Below are 19,854 nucleotides of genomic sequence, written 5' to 3'. Positions count from 1 at the left end.
GGAAAAAAACAACTTGCAATATCTTCGTCTTTTGGCTAATTAAAACGGCAAATCGTGAAGTTAAGCGCACTTCATTGGTCGCGTGGTTTATAAAGCCTGAGAAGTATTAAATCATTTTGTTGATTAAAAATTTCTAGGGTCCGAGAGAGATGCGTATGTCCAGTATCATATGTATATCGATTGAATTATATTTGATTGGTCTTTTGGTCTATTACAAAATATGGCCGTTATCTGTCCATGGAGAAATTAAATTGCACATAACAGTAATGAATTGCACGGGTGATTATTATTAAACATGAATTTAACTACAAAGACTTGCACATACAAACCCAAAAAAAGTTATGTTCTTTCGGCGCATGGCGACATTTGATTAAATACTAGACTTTATCTATAATTTGGGGTATAATGGCCGACCAAATACCAAAAAAAAATATTCTGTATTTTATGCTTTTTTGACTTTCGCAAGGGTTGTAACGCAACCGAGAAGAAGCGAGTTCTTATAAAGTTATCAAGAAAGTCCTAAACCAACCGTGGTTAACAAGAAGGTGTTTGGGTCCGATGTCATGAGAACGAAGCCAATCGATCCATCATATGCGTCATAAAGAATATTTTTTTATCGTTTAATCACTGAAGATAAAAAATAAGTGCGTGTCTTCAAACGAATCACCAAAATGTGTGTTTGGTGGACTAAAATCGGAATTGATCATTCTGAAGTTCTGAAAAATGGATAAACTTATGGTGCGGATCTTTATTGTGAACAATTATATCGAGTGAACCAATCTTTAATTGTACATAGAGTCTGCAACATATTCTTGTTCTTCCAATAGATCTCACAATTTTCCTTGAATTATGAGCTGGAGGATTTTATATTTTAAACCTCTCATGATGAAATAAAGATTGAAGCTGGTTTCTTTTCACTTAATGAAGAATCTCTACGTCTCACATGATATTGTGAGCATTCTATGGTAGGCCCTTATGTCGAGGACTTCTACACTATACAAGAGGGTTGGGATACATCTCTATCCAAGCTGCTAATTAATGTCGCTTTAAAGTTTTGTAATTGGAAAAATTACAGATCATCTAAGAAATTAGAAACTTTGTGTTTGGTTATAAAAATATTAGTGAACGAATTATTTCCAAGGAAGAATATTTTCTCCAATTAGATATAAATACAACGAACACAATTTAGAGATTGGTTGATTTGATAAACATATTTATAGACCTCAAGTTGTTTTTCTCTTTCAATATTGATGTTCTTGCAACTTATTTTGACATTTATGGATCTATCAATGAACGTTTCGCAGAGTTTTAAGTAAGAGACATTCATGTTTTGTTCGATAATATCTATAAACACAATTTTAAACACGATATTACCCGCTTTCATAATATACTTTCAACGACATTGTAACTATAGCGATTTAAACACATAAATATGAAATAATTAAGCTGTTAACAATGACTTTATTAATTAGTTCTGCATAATAGTTGTTGGCAAGTGACACGCTATGTTTTCGAATGCCCGTAAGCATTTAGTAAACATTTCATTTGTTTTGAGTTGAAATAAAACTTGTTACATAATTTAACGATAAAAGAACCAATTATGCGTAGAAAATGTTTCAAGGATAAAGCTTACGAACATATCCAATTAGTAGTTGATAATGTAGTGAGAGGTGAGAAAGACTGCGAGAATAAACTGTAATTTATGACGTGAAGAGGTTTATAAATTGCACTGGGTGCCTGGTTTCCATTATTGTTTATCTAATAATTTTTGATTGAAGTTCTTTTCGAAAATTTTTTTGAAAAGGATTGAATTTAATACTGCTCGGAATAATTGAGTTCTATTATAGGTAGATTACTATTGGTACACTCTACCTTTAGTGTCAATGAATACGATAACTTGGTTATCGAAACGTATAATTGTAAGTGTTACTGTAGTAAACGGTGTGTTCAATATTAGGTTACTCCTTTCATAATGAACGTCTAATAAATGGAATATGGTAAATTTCCAACATTGAAGAAAGTACATTGCGAGTTCACCATTAATAACATGATGATAATGGATAATTTTGTAAACTTAATAATTTTTATCCGAACATATTTTCCAACCTTTCAAAAAAATATAACCGCCACAATTTAGGTAATTGATAAAAGTGCTACCTGTAACGGTAAATATAATGAGTGGCTACAAAATAAAAAATTTTATATTCTAAAAGTTAAACATCATGTCAATTTGACGTTTATAGAAAGGACCTTTAAAGCTAGATTTATCAACAATTACGTACGATGCCGCGATGACGCTATTTTTTGACTTTCCTTTCTCGCTGGGGATTCAATTGGTTTGTCCTATTTTAAACAATCAGAAATGTAATTTCACATAATCAAAAAATTTTTTTTTGTAAAAATCTCATCTCTTATATTTAATAGAGAGGCTCCCTACTGGAATCCTTCTAATGATATTATAAACTTAGTTCTTCAAGTTGAATGGAATTCGTAGTTTTGGAAAATTTGCAAGAGCAATGCAACAATGTCGCCCCTGATTTCCTCACATTATATACATTCCAAACAGCTCCGCCATACTAATACCTTTTCGGTCCTGATTAGTAAAATTTGAGATTACAATTAACACCGAGGTACGCCATACCAAAAAAATGAATAGAAAATGGTTGGTCGTTATTGCTGGTGCGCATACATGATCATATGACGGGATATCTGTTTTCATTAGCTAGGCGCTGAAACGCGAGCGTTGAAAAAACAAAATTGGTGCGAACTCGCCGCGAACTTGAACGCGAGCGCTGGAGTTTGTAGTCTGTTAAATTCATGTTGCAGACCAATGACGGCGTCAGTGCGGGCTCGAGCACTGAGTATATGAATATTGTATATTGCAAAGGGTGCAGTAAATAGTAACTGAATCTCACCTAAAAAATAATAGTTTGAATAAATGAAAAAAGATTCTTTAATATCCATCCAAACAAAAAAATAGGAGTTGGCTGAACTGATAAAAAAATTATATAATTTTAAGGCTCTTCTAAAAAAAATAATTTTTTTAAACAGGTAAAAAATTGACGTTTGGAACTATTTCGGTGATAATGAAAATATTATGATATTTTATCAAAGGATAACGCATAAAAAAGGTTAAAAGGTTTAAGAATTTAAACGTTTCAGGAATTTGGAATGAATAATTCAAATCTAAAAATGTGTTGTGGCTTGATGTGTTGTTAGTTTTAAAATTTCTGTGTTTCTAAGATCAAAATTGGACCACGGTTTTTTTCCGTGGAGGGTATTGGTTTTGGATCATATGGTAGGATTTAGAGACACGGAACAAAGTTTCATTCTGATCTGTTTCTATGAAAATGTCTGGGCTTATAAGTTTAAAATAATGTCCACGGATTTTTCCGTGGAAGGTGCCAATAACAGCACCGATTTTATGAGGTAAATACTCTCAATTTTTTTTAATACATATGAAAATACGTGATTCATCTTTTTTGTTAACAATAATCCATGAATAATTTGTGAGTCTTTTAATATTTCATTATAGAGTCAAAATTATATCTTTAGTAGTATGCTTCGGACCTAAACATTTTTTTGCCACAGCAGTAATTGTCAAGTAAATGATTTTATAGGCAATGTCTGAAAAATTTAAAAGTGTACCTTGTAGTGGAATAAAATTTCTGGACCTCAATTCTTCTGGGCATCGGCCAGAAACTATTGCTTTTGTTACTAAATATACAATGTACCGTTTATATACGATTTTATTCATGATGTAGAATTTTAAAGTAAGTTGGTAAAGACTTTTTTCCTTTTCTCTAACTGTAATTCCTATTCACCACTGCGAAATCTCACAATCTCCCACCGTTTTCAATAGAAAGAATGAGAAAATGGGATGCAATGAGATGGATTCAAGATCCTTACACAAAAATATATCCTTTGTGCCTGGATGGCTTGCTTAGAAATTGAAACTCTCTTATTTATTTGAATTTGATCTTAAGGATACTTCTCTCTGGGCTAAGCCGGTGTATTTGATTTGTTCCTTCTTGAAATGATGATTATTTACTTCAATGTCGCTAGTCTTTTACGTGGCATAGATTTATTGGATTTTTAGTTTACATTCAACATTCGCAAGCTACTGTGTCATAACGAAGTATATTTGACAAATTCGTACCAATTCTATTGAACATTGCACATTTTTCAGAATTGAAATTATTTTGATGTTTGGTTCTTTTTTGTTTCAAGTTTTTATTTCGACTCCCTTCTTTTATTACTGTAATTAGAAGTATGCAATGCATTTTCCTAATTTTTAATAATTGCAAAAATCAGATACGAATAAAAATCTACTATTACTAATTATATAATTATGGATATATTTGATGAAGAAAGAAACAAACGGTTACCGTTTGTCATAGTTTTTTTCATGATATATACGAGGGTTGCGAGGCTTACGAGAGTTTTGAGATAGACAAATAAAAACAAATATTTATATTTGGATATGACTTGTTTTTCAAAATATTCTCCACAAAGATAAATACACTTTTGAATGCCTTTGCATCAATTATCATCAATTATTCCAGTAGAGGTATCTACAAAACATAATATGTGATTTCAACATATCAACCGCTTCTTCTTTGACAGCCATATATTCATATAGTATTGAATGTTACACAAGCGGAACTAATGCTCACGTATTACTCAATCTCACAACAGCCGACTTTGGACAACCTTCACGAAGCTCATCATGTAGCGAAGAGCAAATTGAGTTGAATGCGGAAAACTAACGAGATGATGCTTCATCACCAGAAGTTGCAGAAAGTTGATCGGCTCATACGCATTCTAGGAACGTTCACCATTAAAATGTCAAACTTCATGATGGTAATGTCAGATTTGACATATTCACATTTGTGTTGCCATATCTTGAAACTTAAGTAGCAACTCTCGTATGTTTTATATTTTCGGTCATTGATTATCAGTTTTTTAGAACAGTTAGATGAAAATTTCTAGTGTATTTTGATCTCTTTTGTGCCAGTTAGTTCATGTTCAAATATACATTTTTTAATAGTGAATTTTCATGAATGAAGGGCCTTAATGTTTGGAAAAAAATTCCCCATTCAAGAGATAATTTTGAATTTTCTAAAATATTCAACGAAAAATTATTTTCTTGTGATGGTTATCAGATTTATTATAGTTATAGTCTGCACATAATTTCATAGATTATATTTAGTTAACATCATCATTCACTATGAATTTAAATACCCACCGTTTGTATTAACGAGTAAATCTCTGGGGAAGTATTATTATCAAAGGGAGCTTTACAACACAACTACACGTTAATATTATAACTATGGATATCATATATGGCGAGAATAAAACATTTAAATTATGTAAATGGAATCCTCCATCAAACAGAAACTCTTGACAGGGATACACATTATGTAAAGTAGTTTCTATTGATCTTAACATCCGAAATTACCGCTCTGACCTGGATTATAACGCTGAATTTATGTTAAGAACCTTAACAGTTAATTCTGATTATTATTTCGATTCAATCAGTAGATTCTCATTAGCATGTAGATTTTGAGTTAAATACTTGGAAAATACGTAAAATTGGATTAACCCCGAAGATTATCTTCCATAGAGAAACAAAGTTCCAAAACATGTTAATCGTGAATTCTAATCAGAGAGATTGTCTTAATTTTGTTTCATGTGACGTACATACTTTATTTCATACTGTACTGTGAAGTAGATTTTACAGTACTAATTTGAGTCCGGAAAATGGCACTTCACGGTATCCTTATACTTTACTGTACTCTTAAATTCTATCAATATTGTTTGAACCAGAAACTTTTATTGTAGGACTTACTGAATGTACTTTCAATAATACTGCTGAAAGATGTGTGGTTTTGGTTTGTCACTTGTACAAAAGTTTCATCCCCTTGTATTATTCTTGCTATTTTCCTTTTGTTTTCGACGGATTCTTTCACATATTTTTTAGACACACTGATGAACTCTTCCACCAACCATGCCGTTTTAAAACACTGATATTAGCCTCAGCGTTGGCCTTCTAAAGCAATGTCCGGTCTAGTTTTCTGGATGCTCAATATTGAGGAATTCAGCAATTATATTAGGTGCCCCGCCAAAGGTTTGTATTCCAGCTCTTTGACCTACGCATTTTTCTTGTCTGTAACCTATCAAAAGAGCTTTTAGTGAAAGGTGTTTAAGCAAATTTTTATATTTTCTGAACACATCCAAATATTGCACCGCATTGCTGTTGATCACAGTAAAAATCCGTCGAACATGTGTTTTGTGTGATTAATACGAACCACTATTTGAGAATCGGTATCCTCTACATCGTCTACTTCTAAATTATAAATGTCTTCTCTTCGACAACCTCCGACAATGCCAATTAATACAATAACTTTTACTAGTAAATGGTCTTTGTCTGGGGAGCCCCTCATAAATGTTTCAACTTCTTTCTTTATCAGCATCTTCGACTGGTTTGGATGATAGTCTACACTACACTAACAGGAAATGTTGACATTCTCATTAACTATAGTCATTGATTTGACCATCGAGTATATAGACCATAATGAAGAGCTATTTGATGTTTTTGACTTGATTTAAGGTTTGAAGAGAATGCTTCTAAAAAACAACTGTTCTTACCACACCAAAAAAATAAACCAAAATCATAGTATATTCTTTTTCGTACCATTTCGAAGACTTAATTGGAATAATTTGCCCGACTGCTTCTGCACTTTCTCAGCAATTTTATTTGATCCATTTTTTCGGAAAATACTCTTTGTATTTCCGAAAATTTAATATGTCCGCCTTTGTTTACAATGTTATCTTAGTGACTTATGTTTATTTTTATTTTTTTTTTAATAAGAGAATAATGAAAGGAGCTATTTTTCAGTGAAATTGTCAAATATGACATTTCATAATTCAATATTTTTATTTTTACTTAAAACCGAAAACAGTATGAAAAAAACAATACTAACAAAGTTATTATTACGGTACTATATTAGATATTTTTGACTCGACTCCTTCGTCGCCTCATCCATAAACATCTATCTCGTACCGTACTAAATCACCTGCCGGACTTATAACGTAAATAACTATTTTCATATGTTATGAAGTCCTGGGTTTTCTTCGAAGATTCTCTAGGAACAATTGAGATTGTGATTATACCGTAGGTGGTCATCTAGACGGGCAAGAATGTTTGGTCGTTTGTTTTTTGGAAACCAATGAACGATCAACTGGTATTATTTCTACATGGTTTCTCTTCTATTTAAAAACTAAGAAAATCCATTAAATGATTCTGTACCTCGCAATTCTGGGAAGTAATAGAATTTTTCGGTATAATTTCCATTTTCTTTTAGAGAGTAAAATATGTCGTGATGTTTTTCAGTTTGCTCGTCAATGATTTGAAAGAATAAGAATAAGTTTAACCAATCGAATCAACCTAAAAGTATTAAGTTGATATTTTCTGAACACTCGCACCATCTGATGTTTGTTGGTGACGAAAGAAAAGCTAACGTTGGAGGATTTTAGTGAAAATATTAATACAGTTTTTTTTCAATGCCTATTTGCCTCAGTCACAAACAGATTGTAGTTATGGAAAATGGGAGTTTTCCAAAGTTCATTACTGATTTAAGAAAAAAATTGGAGTTTTGGCTATCTACGAAAAATTCAACAGAAAATACACTTAATAAAAGATGTAATAACTTTTGAACCGAACTATATTTTATACACTCAGTTATATATATAAACCTGATTAGTAGAAATTATTTTATTTCTTAAATATTTGTTGTACATATCATTTCAATCCAGTCATGTGATCATTCTGCGTATCTCTCTACCTCATATACGCCGTTGTAGTAGTATCTCAATCTTCTACAGAACTGGGGATGTAAATGAATTTGATCTTGGTAGAAGTACTCCAAGATTTTTCTGCTCATAGGTAACAAAACTCGTCTCCTTTTTACCCTTGCTCGGCCATTACGCAAGTCTACGCGTAATAAGGATTCGTTGCTGAAGACGCTACTAAAGACGAATGTAAGGTAATTTCAAAAAAAAAGCTGAAAAACTATAAATTTCTATATCACATAAACCGGCCATTTATCATTTATGACACCTTATTGAAACATATAGTTAAAAAAAGTCATTGCTTAATATCATGCTAGCTTAAGGGTGAAAACCAGGTGGATATAGTTCGAATGGATAACTCATTTTCTTCTCCCTCCCATCTTGTTCACTTCATTCTTGATGATATACTTCAATTTTCTATACTTTTACTTTCTTTCTTTCTCTCTTAATTTTTCTATCTGTTATTTTCATTTGTCTTGCTCTTAGACTGTATCTGACTCTACCGGTAACAAATCATTGTTCCCATAGCGTATACTTGTTCGTTGTAACAGACATACTGTAGTGATATATGACCTCGATATAAATTTTATATCCTCAAGTGCTTTAATCGACCCACGTCTGACACGAAACATGTTATACAATTCCAAGTAAAACCATCGAAGACATGCATTATACAGAACACTTTATACGTTTGAATCCCTATCGTATTTTCTCTGATGTAGGATCGATAATCTTGCCCTCATAGTTTTTCTCTCTATATTCCACAATAACCCAATAAGGTACAGTTTATGTGATATTGAAATCAATGTACAACAAAGTCTTTTTATGTAATTGAGACGAATTATGATGTAAATTAGTCTACGAATTCTGATATTTGTTTATTTTGTCACTCAATTGTAGTAAGACAGAAAATATTTATCAACACTCATTCTGAAAAAATTCACGATATCTCGGTGAAATGAAAGGAACACTCACACTCAACACTCGCGATATATTTGGAACAGAAATAAACACTGAATATTCTACAGCTTAAATGTGATATAAGACATTGGGTCACAGTTATAGTCTTCTACTTATCGCTCACTGCTGTATGCAAGCTTCACAGAATCGAATTGATGACATTGTGCGTCTTGCTAATTTTTTTCGATAAGTGAAGCAGGCATTTGGCAAAAATGCTCAACATGAGGCATAGATCATTGTCACATGCTGCTTGCTGTTTCAGATAGGAAATTGAGTATAGCAAGCGGCATTGTTTCATGTTGTCTCATTGGAATTGCGTAATCTCGAGGGGTTTCCGGTTACAAACCCCCTTGAGCCAGTAAAAAAGGCCCCAAAATCGACTGAGGAGGTCTTAATGAAAAAGACAATAATATAGGCTACAGGACATACGAGGAAACAAAACAATGTTAAAGAAAAACCCATAAATTTAATGTTTACTAAGAATCATATTTTACTATTGACCCTATACAATAACGAGTTAGGCAAGAAAAATGAAGTTACCCTACAATTGATTCTGGGATACACCGGAGTTAAGGGTCACAAAATAGTTGACAGATTCGCTAAATTATGAGCATATAACCCCTTCATAGTACCTGAACTCTTCTGTGATATGAGCTACGGAACAATACAAATGCATTGGAAATTAAGGAGATATGGTGAAAACCAATTATTGGGATGACCTACACTGGCTGAGACAGGAAAAGACTCTTCTGGGAAACTATAACCAGAATAGATCTACTTGATGTATCAATTTAAGTATGAACAACCTACGAATACTAACAGGAGTTCTATCGTTGAACTGTGGCCTCAATAGACACCTGAAAACGCTAGATTTAGAAGCAAATGCGGCGTGCATAGAGGAGGAAACCTCTATCCACATTCTCTCAAAGTGTAAAACTCTACGGAACTCCAGAGCACTACGCCTGGATTCATCCTACCACTGATACCTGGTTTTATTGAATACAAAGACATTTTGAAATCTCTCAATATGAGTTGACATTATCTAGAGAGGAAGAACAAACATCTTGTTGCCAAGTACGCCACAGATGTCGATTGCACTGTGGATGCTGCACTGGGTGAAACTTTTGTATGATATATGTACATCAATCAACAGGAAAATAATATAAAACTGACCAGACTATCATTATTATGCATGAACCTCTACCAGGCAGAAGATCGGAAAATATGGAGAGACAATGAATAAAGATTTTCTCAACTCCTTACTTCTTGCACTTTTTTATTTGTTTTTCTTTATCAAAATACACAAGAAATAATTTTTCCTACGTTCTTAGATTTCAAAAATATTTAGCAGGCATCAATAAACTCGTTCGTAGTTTCTAAATTGTTATAATCGAAAGTATGTTCTTTAGAGATTCCATAGATTGTTGTGGCAGTTTTATTTTTTTTATCGAATTAATGTCTTTTTGTCTGAAAGTCTAAAATTGACTAAAATTTATATCAATAATGCAACCAAGAATAATTCAATTGGATAGCTGCTATATATTTTCGAAATTTAACAACTAAGTAAAAGGAAACGTTGAGTAGCTTTGAAAAAAATATAAATCTTGTTCTATTTTCGTTACAGAGAGTCTACGAGAATACTTTAGCAAGTTCGGCGACATAACCGAAGTTATGGTTATGAAAGATCCAGCCACAAGAAGATCAAGGTGAGTAATTGAACGTACAAAAAGCAAACTAACTGAAAGTTCCGCGACATCTGACAATTTGAAATACATAATTATGAAATTAGAACTCCCACAACTCACGAAATTTATTTTGTAAACTCAATTTTTTTTATTGCTGTTTTTTTTTTCAAATTGAAATATGGAGGCATTAATATCTCATTTGAAAAATATTTTAATATTATATACTATAATTACTTCAAGGTAAACAAAAATTCATTTCATTTTTAGCTTCAGAATTTATTAATTTGAGCTCGCAGATTTTTCATTGTAGAATTTTTCTCTAAATAGATTATATTAATTTCTTAATTTCACTGCATAAGTACTTGCATACAAAGAGAAAACCGTATAGTATATGTGCAAAAGCCTAGTTAATTTTTATGCCTTCTAGTTAATTTTGAAGGTAGCACTATGATTTTTAGGCCAAATATATATCCAACCTCTGGAAAATTGAAGCTAGTGATAAATTTACTCTTTTTTAATGGTTTTTCCTTAGTATTCCCTTTCGGTTTGGTTTCGATTTTAACATGAAAAAACAAAATAAATTTGAGAAGTACTGCTTCACAATTGACAAAAACGCATTTTTTTCGTGTTTGAAATAATAGAATAAATTCTTATAAGTTATTATGCGTTTTTTAAATAATGTTCTGAAAAACTCAACTTTTCATTCCCAATTTCATAAAAAACATCATTTAGATTATATTACTTATCATAGCAGAAAGAATTATATAAAAATTTAAAACTTATTCTGAATAAACAGAGCCTATTTTTACTGCTGATATAATCACCTTTTACAAATATAAAATTGACAGGTTTTGCTTCACGTAGTAGGAAATAATACACGTGTTGAAAAATAAAATTTTAAAAATATGTAAACTAAGTTTTATTTTGATTTTGTAATAACGGCAAAAAAATATAAAAATATACTAACCAAGTTACTTTCTATTAATGAAAAGCATAAAACTAAGCAAAAAACTGACTAAATAAATAACATTTTATATCCACGTTTTTAGAATAAGTATAAAATGGAATCACATTTTAATTAAAAAAAAAGCAGTGCATAAATATTCAAGTGCTTTATGCTTTTAAATTTCTTGTTCTAATTAATCGTCAAAATCTTAACTTAGTGTAAAATTTCTCTAAAACTGTCTTTGGTTCATAGGCATTTTTCGAACCAACGTTTCTACAATTTTCGTTACTTTAGTTATTGCAACACCTTGGTCATTTTCCTTTACTTCGGTCATATTGTCCAACTTTGCTTTTCGGTTTAAAGTATTTTCCACGTTAACATACTTACAATCAGGTGAAGTTTTGTAAAAAAAAATGTACGACACTTTTGAAAATTTTGCAGAAAATATATTTTTAAATAGCGGCAAGATTTTATTGTCTTGTTTTTTCGTGGTCGCATGATGTTTTCAAAATTAAAAAAATCTTACAATTGTAAAACGAAATAAGATTTTATATGCGGTTTTACCTTTCGAAAGATGGTAACATAGCCGAGTATATTATGAAGGTTCAATATTATATATCTGTTTATTCGGTTCTGCCGTAAATTTAAAAAATGAGAATATTAACTTTAGTAAAAAGAGAAAACAGGATAAGTACCACATATAGCGTTCCTCTGCTGAAAAATCAAGAAAAATGTCACAATTGCCAGTTTGTAACTAAGCGTATTTGCGAAACTAAGAATCAAATCTGGCGACGTTTTCATTTCCGCAAACCATTAAAGAAATTTAGAACATTTGTTGTCCTGAAAAATATTGTTGAAATTTGTTCCTTAATTTAGCCGCGTTTTATATGTGCCGAATCAATAATTAAAAGTTTATATACTTGGATGTAGATTTTTATTTGAAGGTATGTTAATAATTTTTGTAGTAATTGTAAATATCCTATCAAATTGACAATATACAGTCATTCATATTATCAAAATTCAACCAAGGAATAATATGGATTGGATTCCTGAAAATCAAAAATGAATCATATCCAAAAAGTAGTTAAACAGACAGAATTGCGAATAATAAATCTGGAAACCCATTAACCAAAAATTTATGCGCTTTCAGACTTCATCCAATTTGTTTGAGATAGCATGGTAACTTTTTTTACTTATCTACTCTTTACGCCGTCTTAAGTTTTTATGCTATTTTTTTTATTAACTGTTATGAACAATTTTAAAATTCTCCAAGAGATTCAGTTGCCTAATCTACTAAACAATGATTGATAACAAAAGAAGGAGCGCTTCAGTTAGTTTGACTTTTTCCTTTAACATTCCCGTACCTACCGTTTCTATCAATCCCTTTTGACGTATGAACCATCTGCCGAATTCGAACTTATATTAAAATTGACCGTCACTTACAAACTTGTTTTGGCTACTTCAACTTTTATCTACTTTTGAAGAGTAATAAAATTAATTTCGAATAAAATTGTTTGGAAATGTTACTAAAATTTACTACTGGATGGAACATATGTATTAAAACTTTTGGAAAAGTTGAAATCACGCTTCAAAGAACTAATACAAAGTTTTTGTGTTACCAAAATTTTATAAAATCATTATATTATGTGACAATGTTTTTGAAAATTTCCTTTAAAACAAAAATAACAATGTTCATTTTAATCTATTTGATTTTGTTCTTTCTCAATTCAATATGTTTTCTATAAAAATTACAACTTGTTACCTTACGAGGGTTAATACTTACATTTAGAGGTAGACAAATAAAAACAAATATTTATAATTCAAAACGGCTTCATTGTTTTTAGATATTTTCCATTAAATCAATAAACTTTTGTATGTGTCTGAACCAATTGTTGAAGGATTTTTCCCATTCTGATTGAGGTACCTCTAAAATATGTGATTTCAACTCATTAATCGCTTTTTCAGGTATAGAAAAACGTTGATCTCGCAATTTATTATTGATCTACGGTAATAAAAAGAAATTATTGGGTACCAAACCAGAACTGTACGTTGTATGACCAATCAATTCGATGTTTTGACGTTTTTGTTTGTACTAATGTGTAGAAGCTCGCATTGTAGTGGCGGAGAATGATTCGTGTGCTGCTTCTACGATTTTTTTCCCTGATTCGACTACTTCTGGTAAACAAATGCCGGTGTCTCATTCAGAATTGACAGTTCTACGTTGTTTTAATGGAACGGTGACCACATATCCAGTCATTCCGAAAAATCAGGCGACAATTCGCTTCTAAGTGCTTAAAGCGAAACAACAAAAAACAAACATTGGATTTGGCTCGTCTTGAAACACCCATACAGTCGATTATTGTTTAGTTTGGGATTCATATACATAGATCCATGGCTTCGTAATCTTTTTTTAATCAATTTTCTAATTCTGCGGTATCCAACATGTATTTTTGACAGCCAAATGTTCATGCAATATTGAATGTTTGCGACTGGAATGCCTCAATCTCTCAATCACTTTGACAAGTGTGATCACTGCGTTTCATCATCAAAAGTGGAAGCGAGTTGATCATCATTGCACGAAAATGTTCGTGATTTAACTCTATTTTTTGACCAATTCAAATATCACTCGTATGACAACACATTTTGAATTCGTTCATAATTAGAAATGTTAAACTTTAGGTTGGCAATGTCAGTGATGCAATATCTCAAAACTTAAGTAGCAACCCTCGTATTAATCGTTGTCTACTTGAGTTTCATATAACCGAACAATTATTTGTATGCTTTACTCCTATGCCATGTTTTATGGATATATAGTGTTAATATCTAATAAAACCATTACTCACATTAAAATATAAGCTTGATTCCCAAAACTACACAAAAAGTCTTAGTAGACCAGGAAAAATCGGCGCACTAGTACCGAAAACTCAATTTTGTTATACGATCCTTTTCAAATTGCCCTACTGATGATATAAATGCATTGCCACGGGGTTGCCGTTAAAAAAATTTTTGAGATACAAATTATAGACAATTCAATTATTAATAAAATCGTCCTTATTAATAATTTTGATAAAGTTAATAGTTTTTAAGATAAATGAAAAATAAAGATTCAGACCGCAGAGTATTGTGTATTTTCCGAGGTCATGTCCGCAGATAGTGGCTATTTTTTTCTAAATTTTTTTGTTTTCTTTGTTGAGACAGGTACTTCTGGGACCATCCTTGTATATGAAATGAATATTACGGTTTTTTTTTATTCAGTTCATCGTTAACCTCGAATGAATGAATCATTGTTTATTACTTAAAAATTAGACTTCTTTTTCTGTTTCATCCAAAAACTTCCTCTGCTTAATGTATCAAGTTCAAAATTAAGTTCATTTGCCGGCGAGATAATCAACACAGACTGTTCAGTAGTTTTGATCGGATAACTTCCTTATACAAGGTCCATCAATCCTTCTGACGTATGGACTGTCTAATAGATTCGGACTTATATGAAGAGTGACAAGGACATCAGAAAATTGTTTCACCAAAACTTTCCTCTAACTTCCAATGAGACATTCCATTAATTTAATGGCAGACCAACGCAAAAACCTAATCTTTACTTATATAGTTACACGCTTCTGAAATAGGGAAACTAAATTTGTTATAGTCTAGTGACGCTAAAAAAATCTTTCTACTAAAAAGGTTGATATTTTGGGAAATATAATTTCGCTATACACAGTTGGACTTTTAAAAATGGAAAATTTATCGACGCCGTATTGATTGTTTAAGGAAAATATTTTCATTTATAAACCGTCAAATTTTTAGTTAGTAATATTAATTTCATCCAAATTTCATCTAATATTTTTCGAATTAAGAGGAAGAGAGGCATTAAACTAAACTTATTCGTCGTAATTACCATATTCACTCAGATATTCGGCTTATAGATTAGTTTTTCTTCGATATCGGAAATAGGAAATAGTTACTAGGGGAATGGCGGAATATATCCAGCCGTTTTGTCGGATTGCTTTTGGTAACCATGTGAAAGTGACATGATAATGTTCTAAATAATGTGTTCGATAAAGTTCCTGTCGTATTCGATATCCTGTTCGTCCCATTGAAAAGTGACATTTTGTTTGCTCATTGCTTATTATTCGCTATAAACATCCTCTGTTTCTTTTTTATTCCAATTTACTCGTGTCTAATATTCACTTCATATGCGGAAAGCATCGGATATGGAAAAGGAACTTCGCGTAGCAAATACTAACGAAAATCACTTTCAACTTATTTAGTACACTCCTCTTTGGTCCACCCATGAATGTAATTGGTGAGATTTTTCAATACAAAATCTTCTTTTTTATGTACTTGTCATTTTTCCCGACGTTGGCGATCACCCTTAAGAGGGCTTCTTGACATCTTCTCCTAAGCGTGCCGTATCAAGTCCCCTTACGTTGGCGATCATCATGGCAAAATTTTCTCTATCTTGAGCTAATCTAAATAACTGTCCTGCTTCTCTTATCCCAGTCCATTCTCTAATATTCTTCAACCAGGAGGCTTGTTTCCTTCCAATTCCTCTACGGCCTTCAACTTTACTTATCATAATCAACTGGAGGATATTCAACCGGCTACCACACATTATGTGTCCGAAATAAGCTATTTTCCTGTATTTAATATTATCCACCAACTCACGAACCGCATTTGCTCTGTTAAGGACTGCATCGTTTGTTTGCACGGCTGTCCACGGTATCTTCTCATATATGATTACTAAGTAATAGAATATATATGATAATATAGAGGGTGCCTCATGAATAATGTCGATTTCCATTGTTCACTTTATTTATTGAATAATAATACAAAAATAAAGCCTCAACATTCGACTGACAACACAGGGTATTCTATGGTTTCAACTTAACGTTCAGGATGCTCTTTGAAAACCTGGTATAACCATTATTTGCTTGGATGCGGTAAAAATCACCACCAAATTCGTTAATCTTATTCCACGTAACAGTTGTAGTATGTGGTTAAGCATCTTCTTATTGCTAGAGAACATGCTTTTGGTTAAGCGAACATACATATTTCTCCAAAAATACCTCAAACATCGCGTCAGCTCTCCACCATATACCTCGGTATTGATAGCTCGACCATCAATAATTATTTCGAAGTACACGATATCTTGATAATTCCAGCAGATACACCACACTTTGTGCTCGAATCAACCTCTCTTTGCGACGGGTTCTAGTAATTGTCAAATATTTAACGACTGATTCTCTATCGTCAGGTAATATGCAGATAAATTCATTTTTCATCACATGTAATAATACGTCTGACAGTGCAACAAACTGTTTACATACCTCTATTCGTCATTTTACTTAAATCTCGGTTAATGCTTGTGGCACTTACTTGTATAGATTTTACCCGATGATTTTGACGATGTAGAAGGTCCAGGGAATCTCAAATCCTCATCTATTGAAACGATTAAACCAACGCTGTACTGTACGCTCATTAACTGTGTATTCTCCTCCAATTTTCTTTTTGGTCACGACTGCTTCGAACTTTTGTTTCCAATAATCTCTTAACAGTACACGAATTTTATATTTTTTGTACTTCATACTACTATAACAACGCACTGCGTCGTCAATAAACAAATAGAGAATCAGTAAAGTGAAGCAGTTGTACTTGTCATACAATTACAGACTTGTTTAAATTGAGACGTAGGAATTTTCACGTGTGAAAACTAATAGTACTCATGAGACTCTCTCAGTTATATCTATCAAGTTGCTACTACTTATGTCAACACCGCATTTGTTCAACAGTAAAATCGGAATGAATCTAATGATTGGAACTTGTGATTTCTCCCATAAAATATTCAATAATATATCACATGAATGCCCGAGGACTTTCTACAAATATTGACATTGGTATCTTAATAATTAACAATGGGAGGGTGCTATTTTCGTCGACAATTTAGCACCACAAAATTCACAGTGGCGTTGTTTAAGTAAACAGAATTATGTAAATATATTGTCAATAAAAAACAAAGTTGAGGAGAATTTATAATATTAATGAGAAAATGAATGCCAAACTATTCTTCAAATTCAGTTGAGAACAAATTAAGTTTGATCAAAAGAAATGTAATGCTTTTTCACAATTGATTATTGCAGCTACAATATGTGTGATTAGGTGAGGATAAATTACATTAACAAAACACAAGATTTGAGTAAGCAAATTTAGCATGAGAATATCAAGTTTCGTGATAGAAAAAATATATATAAAAATTAAATTATTCGAAATGTCAATTAACTGACAACGGTTCTTGAATAATAATATTGTTATATGTCAACATGCAGATCGTCAATATGAAAACCTAAAACGAAATTAACGAAGATTACGCATAATTGTTTTTATTGATAGCAACAACGTACTTTACAAGTAACTTTTTCCAGAGAAAAAAATTACATTTAATGTAGAAAACAGAAAGGAACAATATATTTGTTTTCTCTAGAAAAAAAAAAGAAAAACTGTTTAAGAGAATATGATGAGAGAATTTATTTATAAAAGAAAAATAGTAAATCAAAACAATGATCAGTGCGTGATCAACACGGGAGCATCCCGGACGAAACGAAGCGCGGCGTCGTTATTAGTTCAAATCAAATAAAAAACTGCGTGGAAGAGGCTAGCGCCGCATAGCTGAAGAAGCCGTTAGATTAAGTGTACTACAGGGACGGCATCGTATTATCTCACTGCAGTGAGATTGTTTATATTTGTCTGTTGCGTAATTTTATTAAATATATCTGTCAAGGAGACTAAAAGGGAACTAAAAAGCTTCATTCTAATACTAGCGAAAAGCAATTTATTGTGAACATTTATAAAAATGAAATGCAAGAAAATGATAACAAGACTGTAGATGATGTTATTTCCAAAACAGCAAATATATCGGGAGTATCTTCTTCAAGTGTTCAAGGTTGAAACCAAAATGTGGAGTATATACGTTGCCAATAAGATAATGTGTTTATTGAGGTTGGAAATGAAGATTTTATTTTTCGATACACATATTATCTTTCGATTTCTGTATTCGGTCTTGGCAATAACAGGCTATATATGATCATTGAAAAAAGCGATAATTCGAATATATATAATATCTAATTTTTAAATGAATGTGTTTCATATTATGGCCGTTTACTTTTTATCTGCTAAATAAAACCGTAAATTATTTCTTAACTGCGCTCCTTTTAGAAGCTAAGCTTTGGCATTTTTGAACCCTGATCACGTGTGCGTTGCGTGAATATGTTTTGGTTTAGTAGTTTATTTCGATAAACAGACTTTCCCAACAAATTTTATTACAGAAAATACTTGCAAAAATTCAACTGTTAATCATAAATGTCCCGAACATTATTTTATTTGTTATCTGGCAATTTCAAATTATTTCCTCTCAGTATGTTGAAGTTTCTGCTCATTCTATTTGTTCATTGTTTATAGTAACAAATATTGAACAAACTAATTTTATGTATACCCACTATCCCACAATCATATTCCAAATACGATGTAACGGATGTTGGAGATGTACCTACTATAAAGTTATACGGACCTAGAAGCAAATCCTTAAAACAATGTACACAAAATCGCAGGTGTGTCCTAAATTGGAACGAAATTGTGTTGTATTCCGGCTCATTGGAGAATTTCATGGTAGTCTGATCGTAGTTTGGTCTCATCATTTTCTTTATTAAATTCAGTAGCGTACTTGCGGATATATTCATTGATACTGCTCTGAATGTGGTCTGATTTTATGTACGTTATCTTGCTACCAAGTTTATGTAATTTGAAACTGTGTTCAATTTCTTAGTTTGATATAGTCCTTTTATTCTCATGATGTTAAATTACGTAATATCATTGAATCATGATTCTTATGATTATACTTAGTTTTCCATGCGATTAACCATGGTATACTATAACGAGAATAGTGTAGGTATGGAATGAAAAATGATATTTTTGGAAATTTATCATATGGATACCTGGAAAAGTATAAAATTAATGGAGGGAGTGATGAAAATTTTTTATTCATTTTTCCTCTATCACCAGTAACCTATATTAGAATAACTTACTATAATTCAAACTGAGTTACCCTTTTTTGCTTATTCCCAGAAATGGCATTTTTGTATTGAAAATAAGAAATAAGCGTCAAAAATTTCATATTCTTAAGACATACCTTAATAATTCTAAGAAACTTATGCTCTAATATGAGCAAGTTTTATTCCGAAAACTCCACAATAGATGTGAACTAGTTTTTGTACAAAACGCGAAATAGATATACAGGGTATTTCTAAATTTATGCGACAGATTCAGGAGGTGATGGCTAGTACGGAATTAAGATGTCTTTCCTATTGTGAGAATCTCCATGAGATTATAGAGCACCAATGCCATAATATTATTACGGTGAAC

At 31.8% G+C, this 19,854-nt stretch overlaps 1 protein-coding gene across 8 annotated transcripts in view; it reads left to right on the top strand.

Moving 5' to 3' along the window:
* Nucleotides 1-19,854, top strand: part of LOC130901729 (RNA-binding protein Musashi homolog Rbp6) — a 1,060,444-nt gene that overhangs the window by 369,102 nt on the left and 671,488 nt on the right. For all 8 annotated transcript variants that reach the window (XM_057813296.1, XM_057813291.1, XM_057813297.1 and 5 more), the window contains exon 3: nucleotides 10,439-10,520. In XM_057813296.1, coding sequence (XP_057669279.1) covers nucleotides 10,439-10,520 — 82 coding nt within the window. The remainder of the gene's footprint in view (nucleotides 1-10,438; nucleotides 10,521-19,854) is intronic.

The sequence above is a fragment of the Diorhabda carinulata genome, chromosome X (assembly GCF_026250575.1).
Source record: "Diorhabda carinulata isolate Delta chromosome X, icDioCari1.1, whole genome shotgun sequence".
Lineage (NCBI taxonomy): Eukaryota > Metazoa > Arthropoda > Insecta > Coleoptera > Chrysomelidae > Diorhabda > Diorhabda carinulata.
The sequence above is the reverse complement of the archived record's forward strand: the minus strand, read 5'-3'. Positions and strand labels throughout refer to the sequence as shown.